Source organism: Leptonychotes weddellii, chromosome 9 (assembly GCF_054177405.1).
Source record: "Leptonychotes weddellii isolate Sample4059 chromosome 9, ASM5417740v2, whole genome shotgun sequence".
NCBI classification, from domain to species: domain Eukaryota; kingdom Metazoa; phylum Chordata; class Mammalia; order Carnivora; family Phocidae; genus Leptonychotes; species Leptonychotes weddellii.
In genome coordinates, this window is record NC_138377.1 from 3882356 (window position 1) to 3897904 (window position 15549).

The 15549-nt window shown below is 60.0% G+C and overlaps 1 protein-coding gene across 3 annotated transcripts in view; it reads right to left on the reverse strand.

The window, feature by feature from the left end:
- SLC25A47 (solute carrier family 25 member 47) overlaps positions 1-15549 on the reverse strand; it is an 18510-nt gene continuing 2961 nt past the window's right edge. The window contains exons 1-6 of one of the 3 annotated variants that reach the window (XM_006741289.3): positions 4948-11338; positions 3167-3210; positions 2768-2839; positions 2098-2280; positions 1152-1470; positions 471-889 (exon numbers count right to left, since the gene is read on the reverse strand). In XM_006741289.3, coding sequence (XP_006741352.1) covers positions 609-889; positions 1152-1470; positions 2098-2280; positions 2768-2839; positions 3167-3210; positions 4948-4975 — 927 coding nt within the window. In that variant the 5' untranslated portion in view covers positions 4976-11338 and the 3' untranslated portion in view covers positions 471-608. Of the gene's footprint in view, positions 1471-2097; positions 2281-2767; positions 2840-3166; positions 3211-4947; positions 11339-15549 lie in introns of those variants that run through there. The other 2 variants (XM_081829940.1, XM_081829941.1) reach the window with 2 other exon arrangements.

Here is a 15549-nt window from a genome sequence, read left to right on the forward strand (position 1 = left end):
CATGCTCAAAGACGCTTTATTGTCAACAGCTCCCCGCTGAGTCTCGGGGATCTCCCAGCCGGGCAAGGGCGTGAGCAGGTCTGGGAGCACGCTGGCCATGGCCGTCCGGTCAGTGCCCTCTCTGAGCAGCCTGGCGCAGGGGAGCGAGCGGGCCGGTGCCCAGGAGCTCACTAAGCAGCCGAGGAGAGCTGAGCGGGGGGTCGGGGGGGCCTGGCAGGGAGGGCGGCCGAGGGACTGGATGGAGGCGCAGGGGTGCTCTGAAGATGCGGGCGGGCGGCAGGGAGGGGTGACAGGGAAGCTGGAACTCCAACGACATGCTCAAATGACTCCGTGTGATGGATGTCCTCATCCAAGAGGCCCACTCCTCCCTGGCTCGTGTGACCCTCAGGCCACCCCCAGGCTGATGGCAGATGGCCCCTCCACCTCCTTGTGGTCCGTAGCCGGGCAGGCGAAGCCCCGAGCATGGCTGACTCGGGGTTCGGGGAGGCTGGGGCGGTCCTGGGCAGCGGCTCCGTGGGGTCCAGACCCCGACGCTCTCCTGCGCCCCCTGCAGCCACGAGGACCTCGGGAAGCTGCCGATGGGTCGGCCCCTGGGGCGTCGGGACTGGCTACGTGGACAGGCCCCGGATGAGCCTCAGCACGGCTTCGTAGGCGACAAAGACCACCATGTTGACGGGGAAGGCGCGGCAGCAGTTGAGCGTCAGCCCCTTGAAGAGGACCCGCGGCCCCTCCTCCCGCACGCTGGTCACCACGCAGTGCAGAAGGCCCCGGTAGCGCCGCTGGCCCTGCCCGTCCGCCTGCAGGCGTGACTTGATCACGTCCATGGGGGTGGCCACGGTCCAGGCCAGGACCCCGGCGCAGCCCCCGGCCACCAGCACGCCCAAGACATCTGCAGGGAGAGAGCCGCGAGCGCCTCAGCCGCACGCCAGCCGGGGACACAGAGGAGGCCAAGCGGGGGCCCCCGGAATGGAGCCCGGGGCGCGCACCACCGATGTGACCTGTACAAAGCCACACGGCGGGTCCGTCCCGACTCCCCGTGCGCTGGGCACGGACGTTCCCACCCCGGGAGGCTCCGTGGCGCCCGGATCTGGCACGACCGCATCCACGCCTGCTCCCCCGGCCCCGCTCGCCCGGCCCCGGGCCCCGCTCACCTGGCTGGCTGTGGCCAGTGGGGGTGAGCTGCTCGCAGAGGATGGCGTAGGACAGGAAGTAGGTGGCGAAGGAGTGGCCGTCCCGGAAGAGCAGGGCCGAGCTGCCCTTGTAGAGGCCCCGCAGCCCCTCCTCACGGGCCACCGTGGCCAGACAGTGCAGTGGCCCTCGGTACTTGGGCCCGGGCACCGAGCACGCAGGGGGCGCCGGACACATGGGGGGCGCAGCCGAGGGCCACGAGGCCGAGGGGCGCCGCTGCTGGGTCTGCGTCTGCGTCTGCAGGCGGACCTTGGCCACCTCAGTGGGTGAGGTGAGGAACACCTGCCGCGGAAGGAGCAGGGTTAAGAGGGCGCCGCCCCTTGGCCTTGGCCTCCTGTGGCCCCGGGCTGGCCCACCCGTCCCGGTGCAGCAGAGTTCACAGCTGGTGCTTGCTTCTGCCGCGCAGGCCGCGGGCACGGAGCGGGCCCGGCACACCAGAGGTGTTGGGTAAGTGTCTGTGACTCGGGTTCGTGGGAGTATTTATCACATAATTAGTATGGGAATGACATCCATGTACTATGTGATTAATATAAGTACTTCGTGTAAGAATAGTACAATACTAAATGCATTTAATAACATGACTAAGTAACATAATATCACCAATAATACTGGCTGCCATTCTGTGGGTGCTGACGGGGGGCTCTGCACTCATAACCTTACTGGGTCTTCGCCACGCCTCTTACGAATGAAGAGACAGAAGCTCCGAGAGGCTCCCTAGCTTGCCCAAGGTCACTCAGCTAACGAGAACCAGCTGGGCCCTCAGCCACAGCCCCCTGGCCCTCCTCCAGTCTCTGCCCTGCCCCAAGCCTCCATGTCCCCCTCTGCAGGGCTGGGTGGCCTCTTGGGCGGCTCTCTCGGCCCCTCCCGACCCCGCAGTCCTGAGGCCCCCCCGCCCCCCACCCCACTCACGCGGACCAGGCCAGAAGCAAATCCTGACAGCGTGATGTCGGGCTTGGCAGGCTTGGCCTCGGGGCTGCCGTAGCGAAATCGGCAGATGTGCGCCAGGCAGTGGTGGTAGGTCCCGAAAGACACGGACGAGACCAGGGACACGGTGCACACGGGCAGCGACAGGCCTCGGTAGAAGCCCCGCACCTGGCGGGCGGACAGACGGGACCCGAGGGCCCGAGTCAGGCCAGAGGCCCAGCCGGGAAGGGGGCCGCCCAGAGGGGCCCTGGGCCGAGGGGGCTGGTAAGTATCCCCGAGTCCCTCCTCTGGACTGCTCTCTCAGCTGGACGCTGGGGACACCTCACAGCTCCACCCAGCACGGCTTTCAAGGGATGCCCAGCCTGGAGGGGATAGAAATGCAAACACTCGGGGTACCCCTCTGACCCTCAAAGGCCCCGGATGCCACCTGTGGACCCTCTCCTGAAGGTAGGACCTCATTCTGAGCCCCTCCTATGTGCCAGATGCCTGGCTCTCGTCCTCAGAGAAACCCAGCAGGTTGGTACAATCATTGCCATTTGGAAGGTGACAGAGCTGAGCTCAGATGGCTTCAGCACCCCCTGGCTGGTTGGGAGTGGCAGGCCTGGGGTCTGAGGCCCTGACATACTCCTGCCCATTTCCCTGGGCCCCAGCCTACCCGCTCTTGGTGGTATGTGTCCCAGACGCAGTGCCAGATGCCCCTGTACTTGGGCTCTGTCTGGATCTTGACCTGTGAGAGAAGCAGACTTCAGGAAGAGGTGGCTCCAGGCCAACGGCAAGGTCAGTAGGCCTGGGGGAGGGGACGAGCCAACGCCTTGAAGGTCATGTGCGTGCTGACTGTGGGCAGAGCAGGGATCAGGAGCCCCATGTAAGACAAGAAACCTGAGGCACAGATGAGAAGAGGGGCTGACATAGTCCTGAGGAGTGTGGGGAGGGCTGGTCTGATTAGCAGGCCAGAAAGGTCTCTGGCCACAGGTGGATGCAGGAGACTCAGAGGGCAGCCTAATCCCAGCCAGGGGCCTTTGGATGGACGGCGGAGGCCTGCCTCTTGCCGTACCTTCACCGTGTCCAGGGGGTAGCCCACAGCCACACCGCAGACACCTGGAAGGAAATCAGAAGGACCAGGTGAGGAGGCGGAGTAACCTGATCCCGTCTCACAGCAGGAGGCAGGGCTGAACCCCACCAGCTCCCGCTGAGAATAGACCCACACTTCTTGTCCACACCGTGTCTCATCAACCCTGAGTGTGCTGATGCAGAGAAGGAAACTGAGGCTCAGCCAAGCTGCTAGCAGTTTCTCCTTCCGCGTCTTGGCCCAGCCATGCCTTGTTCCGAAAGCCAGGGACGCATTTTGGGAGAGCCTCTTGCTGGGCCCTGCCTCCAAGCCAGGCAGCTCTTGTCCTCAAGCCTGTGAAGGGTCTGTCTGCCTTTCAGCTGCCGGGTGTGTGTGTGGAGAGGCACAGACCCAATGAAGGCCATGAGGTGGGAAAGCCCAGGTCACCCAGGGCTCTGTGAAGGACGGCCTAGCTCTCCCTGCAAAGGGCCAGGTGCCATCATCCTGTTCCTTTCTCCTTTCCTGACACCAGAGCCTCAATGTCCAAGCCCCCAGCACTGCCCTGGGGAAGCCAGAGAGCCACACAGCCCTGGGGTTACATACCCCAGGGGTGAGGGGTGCTGAGGGCCACCTGAGGACAACAAGGCACTTGGGGGCTCTGCCCTATTTACTGGGCATCCCAGGACTCAGTAAGTGTGCATGAATGAATGAACGAGTGAGTGAATGAACAAAGGACTGACTGAATGACTTGATTAGAATTACCCTCCTTGACCCTCACAGAGACCTCACCAAACTCCTACTCATCCATCAAAGCCCTGCCACAGCATCACCCCCTCTCTGGAGCCCTCCCTGACCCCTATATCTGGGCTGCCTCTGTGCCAGAAAACATATTGATCGGAGCGCGGGTCACGTGGTTTTGCTTCTGTCCCACGCATGCCATGTCTGTCCTCCACAAGGACAAGGACAAGGTCTTCAAGAGCCCTTCCTAGCTTTGTGATCTTGGCCAAGTCAAGCCCCTTCTCTGAGCCTCCTCCTTAGGGGGCTAACACGCAGGGAAGCAGCTGGCCTCGGGCCTGGGGCAGAGTCAGACCTCAGAAAGGTCCCCGGGGAGGCCAGGGCTCCAGCCTGCCCTGGGTCAGCACTGCCCTCCCCTCCTGAGGGAGGAGGACATCCCAGCCATTCCCAGAAGTATCGACCAGCACCCACGACTATTTCACAAGACCGGCAAGGCTAAATGTGACTCGCCCAAATTAGGCTCCCAGCCTGCAGGATCGAGGGATGGGGGAAGCCCGTCCCCCGCCTGTTTGCCAACGGGCTAGTTATCTCTCTGGATTTGTCTTTTGCAACCAGCCCTTTCCCCAGAAGGGAAAATAGTTTGGGAGGCCAGCAGGCTGGGACAGCAGACAGACAGCCAGCGGGTGTGGCCAGGGCTCAGCAGGGCCTCTCCCCCTCCCTGCCCACCCCCTGCAGTCCGTGTTTAGGGACCCAGGCCTGTTTGTCCTCGCTGCCCACCCTCCCCCAGCCTCTTGTTCCTTCCCACAGCTCAGCCATCCCTCTCCACACTGACGGCCCAGGCAGAGACCAGCCTCTGCCCCTGCAGCCCTCCCCCCGACCCCTGCCTGGGGCCCCCAGGCTGAGCGGACCAGGCCAACGCGGACTCACCTCCCCCTGTGCCTCCTCCCAGCACCTGCGGCCCTCACTGGGGCCTGACCACTTCCGGGGCCCCTCATGGCCCATTGCGTGGGAGGGCTACTGCCCCCCGTGCCCCCCGGGTCCCTGTCTGTTACCTCCGATGGCTCCAGCCACAAAATCCATGGACAACACGGCGGTGGGGAAGGCCCTGGGGTCTGCCTGCCTGACAGCAGTCTGCCACCACCAGGGTGGCCTCGGCAACAGCTCGTCAGCTCCTCGCCAACCTTAAATAGCTGGGGCCGGGGGAGGGACAGGAGACGGGAGCCTGTGGACCAGTGGCCTCGAAGGCAGAGGCCGTGCGGGGCAATGCCCAAACCCAGGCACTGGGCAGCTGGACTCCCTCCCACCCACCCCCCAAAGGACCCTTGTCCCAGTGCCCTTGGGACCCAGGGGTCAGGGAATTATGTGAGAGGCCACGGGAGGTGGCGGGCTCACTGTCCACCCAGGTGCGGACACCTCCGGGGAGGTCCGGGGATGGGGCTGAGGTACCCCTGTCCCTCCAAGCCTTCATGGTGTCCTCGGGCCTCCCCAGGAGCCCTCGAAGCTCCATCCTATTCGCTTGAACACCATCCGAGCTGGGGCTGAGCTGAGGCTGCACGGAGGCGGGTAAGACCCAGTCCCTGTCCTCAGGAGGCTCCAGCTGGCAGGAGGGAGTGGGGGCAAGCACGAGCAGGCTGCATGAGCCCCCCTTATCCCCCCACCCCACGAGCAAACACTGGTCACAGCCCAGCGTCTGCTCCATGCCCTGCACACTGCCCTGGCCCCACACTGTCCATGTGCACCCACATCTGTCTCCCACTCCCCGGGCCCCGCCGGGTCTGCCTCTGCTCAGCCCCCAGTGCCCAGCACTGACCAAGCCCTGAGGGGCCCACTGCTAGGAAACCAGGGGCCAGGGCTGCTGATCAGGCCTCTCACGAAGCCAGGGTTCTCCTGAAGGGAAAGCAGTGCTGACGGTCCCATTTTACAGATGGAGCCACTGAGGCCCAAAGAGGGGATTTGTCTGAGGCCGCACAGGTGGCAGGGCTGGATGTGATCGCCAGACACTCTGGAACAACCAGCCCCTCTCTGATGCCGAGGGCCAGGCCCTGACGCCCATGAGCTTTGTCCCCATGGCCATCACCCAGTGGGCCCTCCCAGGGGCTCAGCACATGCTCCCACATGACCCACACAGCAGTGCTGCGAGGTGGCCATGGGGGCACTCAGGCTTAAGGAAGCCGTGCACTTGCCCAGGGCCACACAAAGTGAGAGTCCTGCTGGCCAGAAAGCTGGCAGGACCGGGGTAGAGGGGCACAGGGTTCGGACTGCCTCGTCCAGGTGGCCCTCGGGTCAGGGACTGTGTGTCTACCTGTTTTCTGTGTTCTGACATGTGGACGCAGGCCGGCCTTGAACACGCTGGGTGCTGATGGAGGGGCAGCCCCCTCCCCGCCTGCCCAGCCAATACAGGGTGAAGGGGAGACGGGCTGGCAGAGGCGGCTGCCATGTCAGAGGGCGAAGGGCAGGATGATGCCCTGCCTGGCCTTTAGAGAGACACAGCTCAGCGTCTACTTGGGAGCCAGGCTGTTTGCATCCAAAGATTTTATTTATTTATTTGTCAGAGAGAGAGCAAGCACAAGCAGGGGGAGCGGCAGGGAGAGGGAGAAGCAGGCTCCCCGCCGAGCAGGGAGCCCGACGCGGGGCTCGATCCCAGGACCCCGGGATCATGACCCGAGCTGAAGGCAGACGCTTAACGGCTGAGCCACCCAGGCGCCGCTCTTTTTTTTTTTTTTAAGATTTTATTTATTTATTTGTCAGAGAGAGAGCAAGCACAAGCAGGGGGAGCGGCAGGGAGAGGGAGAAGCAGGCTCCCCGCCAAGCAGGGAGCCCAATGCGGGGCTCGATCCCAGGACCCCGGGATCATGACCCGAGCTGAAGGCAGACGCTTAACCAACTGAGCCGCCCAGGCGCCCTGGGCTGTGCATTCAAGCCCAGCTCTGAGATCACAGCAACAACCACACAGACGGGAGTCCCTGCCTCGTGGCTCTCACGTTCTAGGGAGGGGGACAGGCCACCAAGAGATGAGGTGACAAAAGCATGGAGACCTCCAAACAGCAGTGAGCGCCAAGGACAGACGCAGAGGAAGGAGGAGACAAGGGGCATGTGGGGTTGGGGGGGGTGGGCAGCCCAATTCGGTGACATAGGAGACAAGTGTGTTTTCCCAGTCATGGCAGCCAAGCGTCACCCACCCTTTGTCTCCTGAGCAAACATGCCCAAACTTTACCCTTCTCCACAGCAGACACAGAAAACACACCACCTCACCCTTCGGGCTGTGGTTCAGGTGGAAAAGCTCCCCAGCCTGCTGTGAGCTTCGGGCAGGCAGGGTCATGCCAGACCCGTCTCTAAGCCCACAGCACCCAGCACAAGACAGCCACCCTGGGGAGGCTGGGGGAAGAAAGGCGTGAGAAAACAAGTCGGTGGATGGATGCGTGGATGGATGGACGGATGGACGGACAGCTGGCCGGGGGAGGATGGCCGGACAAAAGGATGGATGAATGGGTAGAGAGATGGACGGAGGGGGTGAGTGGCCAGGTGGATAGATAGGTGGATGGAGGGATGGACAGACAGACAGATGGACTGAAGGATGGACAGATGAATGGATGGGGTGGAGGGGTTGGGGGTGAGTGGATTGACAGTGGAAAATACAAATGAATGAACAGAGTCAGTGCAGGGTCACCTGCCCACACTTGGCTTGAGCTGACTCAGGAGGTGGCAAAGAGGCTGGGTGGCTGGGCAGGCAGGGGTCCTGGCCGGGGAGAGCCCCACACAGTCTGGGGGAGAGCTCAGGCGGGGCGCCCACAGGCTGGGTTTGGCTCCTGGCTCCGCCCCTCCCAGCTGGGTGCCCTTGGGCTGGTAGTGTTACCTCTCTGGGTCTTGCGTGGATAGCAGAAGGCAGAGTCCACGGGAACTCTCCGGGGCCACTCCTCTCAACGGGGAGCTTTACTGATTAGCACCGCGGCCGGCTTTAGGCCCTCGTCCGCCAACACCAGAGCCCCACCGAGTGCGGCCCCGCCCGGCTGGTCTTCCAAGAGGAGGCCGACATCGCACAGGAAACCCAAGCCTGGGCCGCCGCAAAGGGCTCTGGGAGCAGGGGGCGTGGCGCTGGCCCCACTGGGCACAGGGACTTGCCGGCCGAGGGGCTTGACACATTCCAAAATGCGTTTTTACATTTTATAAGAAAGAGAATAATTGTAAGTTATTTTTTTAAAAATCCAGACTGAAGAGAGAGAGCGTACAAAGCAAATGCCTCACCGTCCAGGTCTGGGTCCTGCTTTCTAGTCAAATGCAGGTAAACACAAACATTTTCTTTTTTGTCGTTTTTTTGTTTTGTTTTGGAGAGGGGAAGGGCAGAGGGAGAGAGAGAGACTCTCAAGCAGGCTCCACGCCCAGCGCAGAGCCCAACACTGGACTCGATCCCACGACCCTGAGATCGTGACCTGAGCTGAAATCAAGAGTCAGATGCTCAACCGACTAAGCCACCCAGGCGCCCCAAACATTTTCTTTTTTACTGTCATTTTGTGCTTTGCTTCTTTCTGTTATCAATGTGCCTGAAACACCATGGCTCCCACGAACTCCCACACCGTGCATGTACCACGGTGTGGCCGAGGGTTCACAAGGGGGACAGAGCTGAGCCAGGCTTGGCCCTGGCCCTGCGCGTCCTCACGTGTGACCCAGGAACCTAGGCCTCAGGGTCCTTGTCTTTGAAGTGGGAATTCCATTACCCACTGCCATCCCGCTTTGGGAGTCCTGAGGGGCCAATGTCTGGAGAGCCCTTGGAGCCGTGTCTGGCAGGCTGTCAGCACACCATGTATCCCCATGATGATCTAATTCACAGTGATAGAAGTTGGCTCGTTTCCAGTTTAGAACACAAAGTCCTCCCACAGGCCGGCTTTGGGGTCTTTTGTTGTCTCCGTGGGGCGCACTCTCGGAGGGGTCTGCCGAGTGAAAGATAGCCAATCCATCCTTCATTTTCACGTACTTTGCCATTGGGGCAGGATCTGGAGAGGTCGAGGAACGGCGGTGGGATTTCCGGGCGATGGAAATGGGCCAGGGCCCGAGGCTGGCTCCAGAGACTGGCAGCCCTGGCATTTCCAGGAAATGGGGCTCCAAGGTCAGGAGAGCCCAGGTTCTCACCCAGCTGGACGCCCCTGCCTTTACTGCAGAGCTTGGCACAGGTGTCCGACCCAACCTCCTGGCCCCCGGAACCGCTCCTGTGTTACAGATGGGGACCCCGCGGCCAGAGAGGAACAGTGGTGAGAACTGATGAGAAGAATTGGAGGCCAGCTCTGCCATGAGGACACCCATTGACCTGTCTCCCATGATCCCGTTTCTCTCCGTGACCAGGGACGACCTCTACCCGTGACGGGGGCGGGGCGGGAAGGGCTCCCAGCATCCGGCGTTAGAGGAAGTGGAGGTGGAATGGGGGGCCCGCCGGCAGCCGCGGGCCTGACCCTCAACTGATAGGTCCTCCTGCCCCGTCCCTACCTCACCCTGGCCGTGCCTCTTCGTTGCTGGGCACCTGAGCCATAGCTCAAGCGCTTCCTGGCCCGCTTCTGATGCATCTCCCGCTGGCCATGTTTCCAGCCCCTGGCAACCCCTTCATGCCCTGCCCAGGGGGCGTCTTCAAGCCTGGAGTCCCCATTACCGGCCCTGGGCCTCGGATGTCGCATCTGGACAAGATGACCTCCGACCCCACCCTGATCCGAGACACAGGAAGTTGGGCTGAGCAGCGGGATGCTCTCTCCAAAGCAGGACCCGAAGCCAGATGTTTTAGGGAAAGGAGGCTATTGACTTCTGCCAATCAATCGATTACTCCTTAGGGTGTGCGTGTTGCTGTGCAGGCCTCCTGCTGGGCACTGGGATCCAGGAATGACCTCGACACTACCCTCGCCCACCTGCAGGCCCAGCCTGCCTGGGGAGTACATTCTACCTATTATCCCCAAAATTAGCAACTTCAAATGACCAACATTTCTTGTCTCACAATGTCCAAGTGTCAGCAATCTGGGAATAGCTTGGCTGGGTGGCTGTGGCTCGGGGTCTCCCATGAGGCTGTCGTCAAGCTGTGGGCCTGGGCTGCACCACCCGAAGACCTCACGGGGGCCGGACGACCCACTTCCACGGTGACTCGCTCACATGGCTGTCGGCTGGAGGCCTCGCTCCTCGATACACGGGACCTCTCCGCAGGACTACTCCCGACATGGCTCCCAACTTCCCCCCCAGAGCTGGAGATCCAAGAGGGAGAGCCGGGGGCGGGGGGGACTGTCTCGGAAGTGACACATGGTCATTCCCACTGCTTTGTATTCCCTGGAGGTGACACGCTCATTCTAGCCCACGCTCAATGAGAGGGGAATTCGGGAGTGGGGAGTGTGCAAGGATTAGTGGACGGGTCTTCCAGCCACCACCGAGAGGCTGGAATGGGAACAGGTAAGAGTGGCCAGCCTGTCACAGAGAGAAGCCTGTCTCCGTTGGGGCTTTATGGAGGCTTCCAGGAAGGGGGCACAGCTGAGCTGCTTGTGAAGCAGGCAGGGACTCACAGGAGCGCTCAAGAGTGTGCATCCCGGCGTGGACCAGAGCCTGAGGGCATGCTTCCCGGGGGGGCCCCTGCGGGCACACAAAGATCCTCAAGAACACAGACGGGGTGAATGAGAGAAGAGAGGGACCCCCAGGCCCCGTGAGGGGGTATGCCTCGGAGGCAGGCCTGGCCCCAGCCAGCGCTCAGGCTCCCCGCCACGTGGCATAGAAGCCGAGGGCCAGGCTCCCAAGGGGGCTGAGGACAGGGACTCCAGAGGACAGAGCCCGAAGCAGCAGGGCAGGTGGCAGAGGGGAAACTCTGGCTGGGGGAGGGGAGGGACTGTCCCCGGGCAGCTACCCGAGGAAGATGCTGCCTGGCTGAGCGGCCGTGACAGGAGGAGAGCCATGGAGGGAGGAGGGACACAGAGGTAGCACAAGGCCCTGCTGGGAAGAGGGGCACTCCGACTCCAGGATTCCTACAGGACGGCAGATTCCAGGAGGCTGAGGGTAACCGGCCCTTCCTGGGCCTGTCTCTGGAGCTGCCCCAGGCTCCTCCCGCATCTGTGCTCCCCGCGGGCCTGCCTGCCGTGTCCACGACTGTCCCAACACGCCTCAGGGCTCAGTACGGGCCGTTCTCTACCCGCTGTCACGCCCCCTCCAGCCTTCCAGGTTGCCAACTCCAGCTGGCCCAGCCGCCCAGCCCAGGGCCCCCGTGGGGACACACTGCCCTCCTCTGGCCGCTGCCCTTGGGTGCCTGCTCACGTGGCCCTTCGGCCTGGGACGATGGTCTGCTCATCTGCCCCCCAGAGAGTGTGCCACCCCAGAGAGGGCAGAGCCGGGCCGGCTCACGTTGGGCCCCAGTGCCAGCCCGGAGGGTGGGCTCCAGGGGGCCCGCGGGTTGCACGACCTCCGAGTGAGCAGCAAGCACATTGGGCACCTGCCATACTTGGCTGGGCGCCTCGGGCCCCACCCCTCTGTCCCGCCCAGTTGGCCCAACCCAAGCTGCGGACCACCGCTGGGGCCCTTCAGGTTGGGGGCACCCTCAGGCAGGCCCCCGTAGGCTCTATTTTTAAACTTGAAGCATTTGCTATGAGTCTATTTATATCGCTCCCATCTTGAGTTTCTGGTCACCTCCTAATCTGGCCGGAGCCTCCCTCGCTCCAGGCTCTCGACCACTCCAAGGTCAAGTGGGTTGGGAATGGTGCCAAGCACAAGAGAGGCCCACAGCTCACCCGGAGAGGCAGCCCCGGGGAAGGCTGTAAACATTCCCAACGGAATGAAGATGCAAGACGCCCACACAGCATGCTGGCAACTTTGGGGTTGACTCAATTCCAGCGAATCACTTCAGGTCTACCTAATGAGAGAACTCTGGGCCCCGTGGACTTGGGAGGACAGTGGCTGGCTATCCCCAACAGGTCCCCGGCCCTCCAGCCTCTGAGGCCCAGAGTAGACTCACTTAGTTGGGGGCTGAGTCACTCCGAGAGTGGACTGGATGAGAGGCTGGAGACATCCAGATGGCAACCACTGGGTCCCTGGGAGAGAGACCTGTCAGAGCTGGTTCTCATCAGTGTTGGGCAGCAAACCCACAGCTCAATCTCCCAGAGCCCCCCTAAAGTCCCCCACCTGCCCCCCGCAGTCCTCAGTAGCCTTCAGAGACCTTCTGGGGCCAGGGTTTCCCCTCCCCAGTTGGATAGTTGAAGATGCCTTTAGGAAACCCCTAATCTCTCAGATGAACAATTAACTCTTGTGTTTTCCTACAAAGGTGCCTGCCCTGTGTGAGCTCCTTCACTCGCTCTGGCCCCTAGGATCCTCTTCAACCCATTTTCCAGATGACGAACCTGAGGCCAAGAAGACTCACAGGGTCACACAGCCAGAAGGGGCCCGAGTTGAGAGTGAAAAGCAAAACTGCTGGAGTGAAGCTTCCCGAACTTGTGCTTGGAGACAGTCTCAACCTGTGGTCCCCAGAGCCACCCAAAGACCCCTGAAGGGGTCACTTTAAATGCAGTTTTCGAGCCCCTCTGCTCCCGGAGTTTGATTCCTTAGGTCTGGGAATCTGTGTCTTAGCCAGCATCCTGGGAGACTCCAATCCTGGAGGTCTAGAGTGGGGAGCCAGGGCCCCCAACCGCCTCACCCAGGCCTGGCTCCTCAAGCTGCCTGCTCACCCCTGCCAGAGTTGGCAGGGTGACCCATGCTTTTCTTTTTTCTTTAATGTAGGCTCCATGCCCAGCATGGAGCCCAATGTGGGGCTTGAACTCACGACCCCGAGATCAAGACCTGAGCTGAGATCAAGAGTCGGATGTTTAACCGACTAAGCCCCCCAGGTGCCCTGTGACTCCTGCTTTTGAGTCAAAACTGACAGGCAGGGGTGCAGGAGTCTGACTCTGCAGACACACGTGTGTGCACACACATACACCCCGATCCAGCAGACACACGCGCACACACACACACACACACCCCGATCCAGCAGACACACGTTCACACACACACACACACACCCCAATCCAGCAGACACACGCGCACACACACGCACCCAATCCAGCAGACACACGCGCACGCACACACACCCCGATCCAGCAGACACACATTCGCGCACACACACACACCCCCCGATCCAGCAGACACACGCGCACACACACACACACACACCCCAATCCAGGAGAGGCATGTCCCCTTCCTGCATCTCCCTGGCTCCTTATCAGGGCAGACTGTAGCCTAGCAGGGAGAAACTTTGTTTCTGACGTTTTTTAGAAAAAACTATCACCCAGAACCCCCAGCATCCCTCACCTCTTTCTTCGCAGAACACAGGTCCCCGGAGAAGGCTCAGGCTGTCAGCCAGCGGGCCTCCCACCGGCCTCACCCCCCGCCCAGGGTCCATCACCTTCCACAGCTCTGGCCATTTGGTGATTTTGTCAGCTTGCACATTTATTGAGCACCCACTGTGAGCCTGCCTTGTTTAGGGTTAATAAAGAAGACAGAGAAGGTCCCTGCCCTGCTGGAGCTCACATTCTAGTGGGAGAGAGGTGATAAACACACAGAGAAACAAATAATGTCACTCTAGGAGTTGAAAGAAAGCAGTGTGGGGGGTGCCTGGGTGGCTCAGATGGTTAAGCGTCTGCCTTCGGCTCAGGTCATGATCCCAGGGTCCTGGGATCGAGTCCCACATCGGGCTTTCCGCTCAGCGGGGAGCCTGCTTCTCCCTCTGCCTCTCCCTCTGCCTCTCTCTCTCTCTGTCTCTTATGAATAAATAAATAAAAAAATCTTTAAAAAGAAAAAAAGAAAGCAGTGTGGGGAGGGGCGGCCGGCTGTCCACTGTAGATAGGGAAGGCCAGCCAAGCCCCTTGTGAGGAGGGAACAGGGGCCTGAGTTCTGGAGGTGATCAGGGCAAGGGAAGAGCTTCCCAGGCAGAGGCAGCAGCTGGTGCAAAAGCACGGGGGTGAGGATGGGCTTAGGAGCTTGTGGGCAGGTCACCTTGTGCCTAGAGGCACTGAGCCTAGGTTTTATTCCAAGCGAGCAGGGAGTCAGTTAGACAGCCCTGCCCTCCCCACCCCACCTCACCCGGGTCAGAACAGCGTCCCGTCACTGAATCCAAGTGATTCCAGGGTGGCGAGAACAGAAGTGATTTTCTTTTCCTCTATTCCTGCTGGTGTTTCTAATTCTTCCACACGGGACCCGTCTTGTGTAAGATATTATAAAAGCTGTACAAAGTAAAAACTTGCACCATGCACTTTTCAGTGACCTGGCTTGACCCCTGGTCCCCTGTGACACTCCCTCCCCAACTTGCTGTCCTGTTACTGCTCTGGCCTTGAGCCCCTCCTGCTCCTTAAAGTCTGGGACCCTGTAGGGTGGCTTCCCCTGGGATGGGGGTGGGGCCTGGGGCGCTGGGGAAGGTGAGGAGTTTGAACAACCATACTCTGAGCTCTAATTTTATCCTCAGGTAATGAAACAGAACAGACACAGAACCCGACTGCTGATGCCATAATGCAGGTTCCAAAATACAGGCATTGCGTACTCATTTACTTGGCCGTGACTTCCTTGTTTTCCCTTTCTGGTCTCTCCTGAACTGCCACCAGAGCCCCTAGAGGTCAGGCTGCTGACCCCCAGGGAGTCGGGGCTCATGCTGCCTGCCCCCAGCATGACATTGACTCCAAGGCAGGTGCATTCTCTTTAAAAAAAAAAAAAAAATATATATATATATACATATATACATACATACATATATACATATATATACATAAAATACATTTTTATATATAATTTAATATTTATTTTTTTAAAGATTTTATTTATTTATTTGACAGAGAGAGACAGCTAGAGAGGGAACACAAGCAGCAGGAGTGGGAGAGGGAGAGAGAAGCAGGCTCCCCACTGAGCAGGGAGCCTGATGCAGGACTCGATCCCAGGACCTGGGGATAATGACCTAAGCCAAAGGCAGACGCTCAAGGACTGAGCCACCCATGTGCCCCATAATTTAAATATTTAAATAAAAATATATATATGTAAAGCAGGGCACCAGGGCAGTTGGTTAAGCGGCCGGCTCTTGGTTTCAGCTCAAGTCACGATCTCAGGGTCATGAGATGGAGCCCCACATCGGGCTCCATGCTCAGTGGGGAGTCAGAGTCTGCTTGAGATTCTCTCCCTCTCCTTCTGCCCCTCCCCTGCTTGTGTGCTCTCTCTCACTCTTTCTCTAAAATAAACAAATAAATCTTTAAAATATATAGATAGGGCACCTGGGTGGCTCAGTCGTTAAGCGTCTGCCTTCGGCTCAGGTCATGATCCCAGGACCCTGGGATCGAGCCCCGCATCGGGCTCCCTGCTCCGTGGGAAGCCTGCTTCTCCCTCTCCCACTCCCCCTGCTTGTGTTCCCTCTCTCACTGGGTCTCTCTCTGTCAAATAAATAAAATCTTTAAAAAAATAAAATAAAATAATAAAATAAAATAAAATATATAGATAAATAAAGCAGGTCATCCTTGTTTCCTTCTTAACTGTTCCATAATACTGTTCTGACTTACTGTCCTGTTCAGGCACTTGACTTTCTTCTCAAACCTCCGAAACCAGGGGTAACTGCTGCAGGCATTGTGCTTTTCCTCGGGAGGCGTCAGTAACCAGGAGGGGACAAGTGTTCCTAGGGGTGAGTCACCTGGATGTAATTTAAT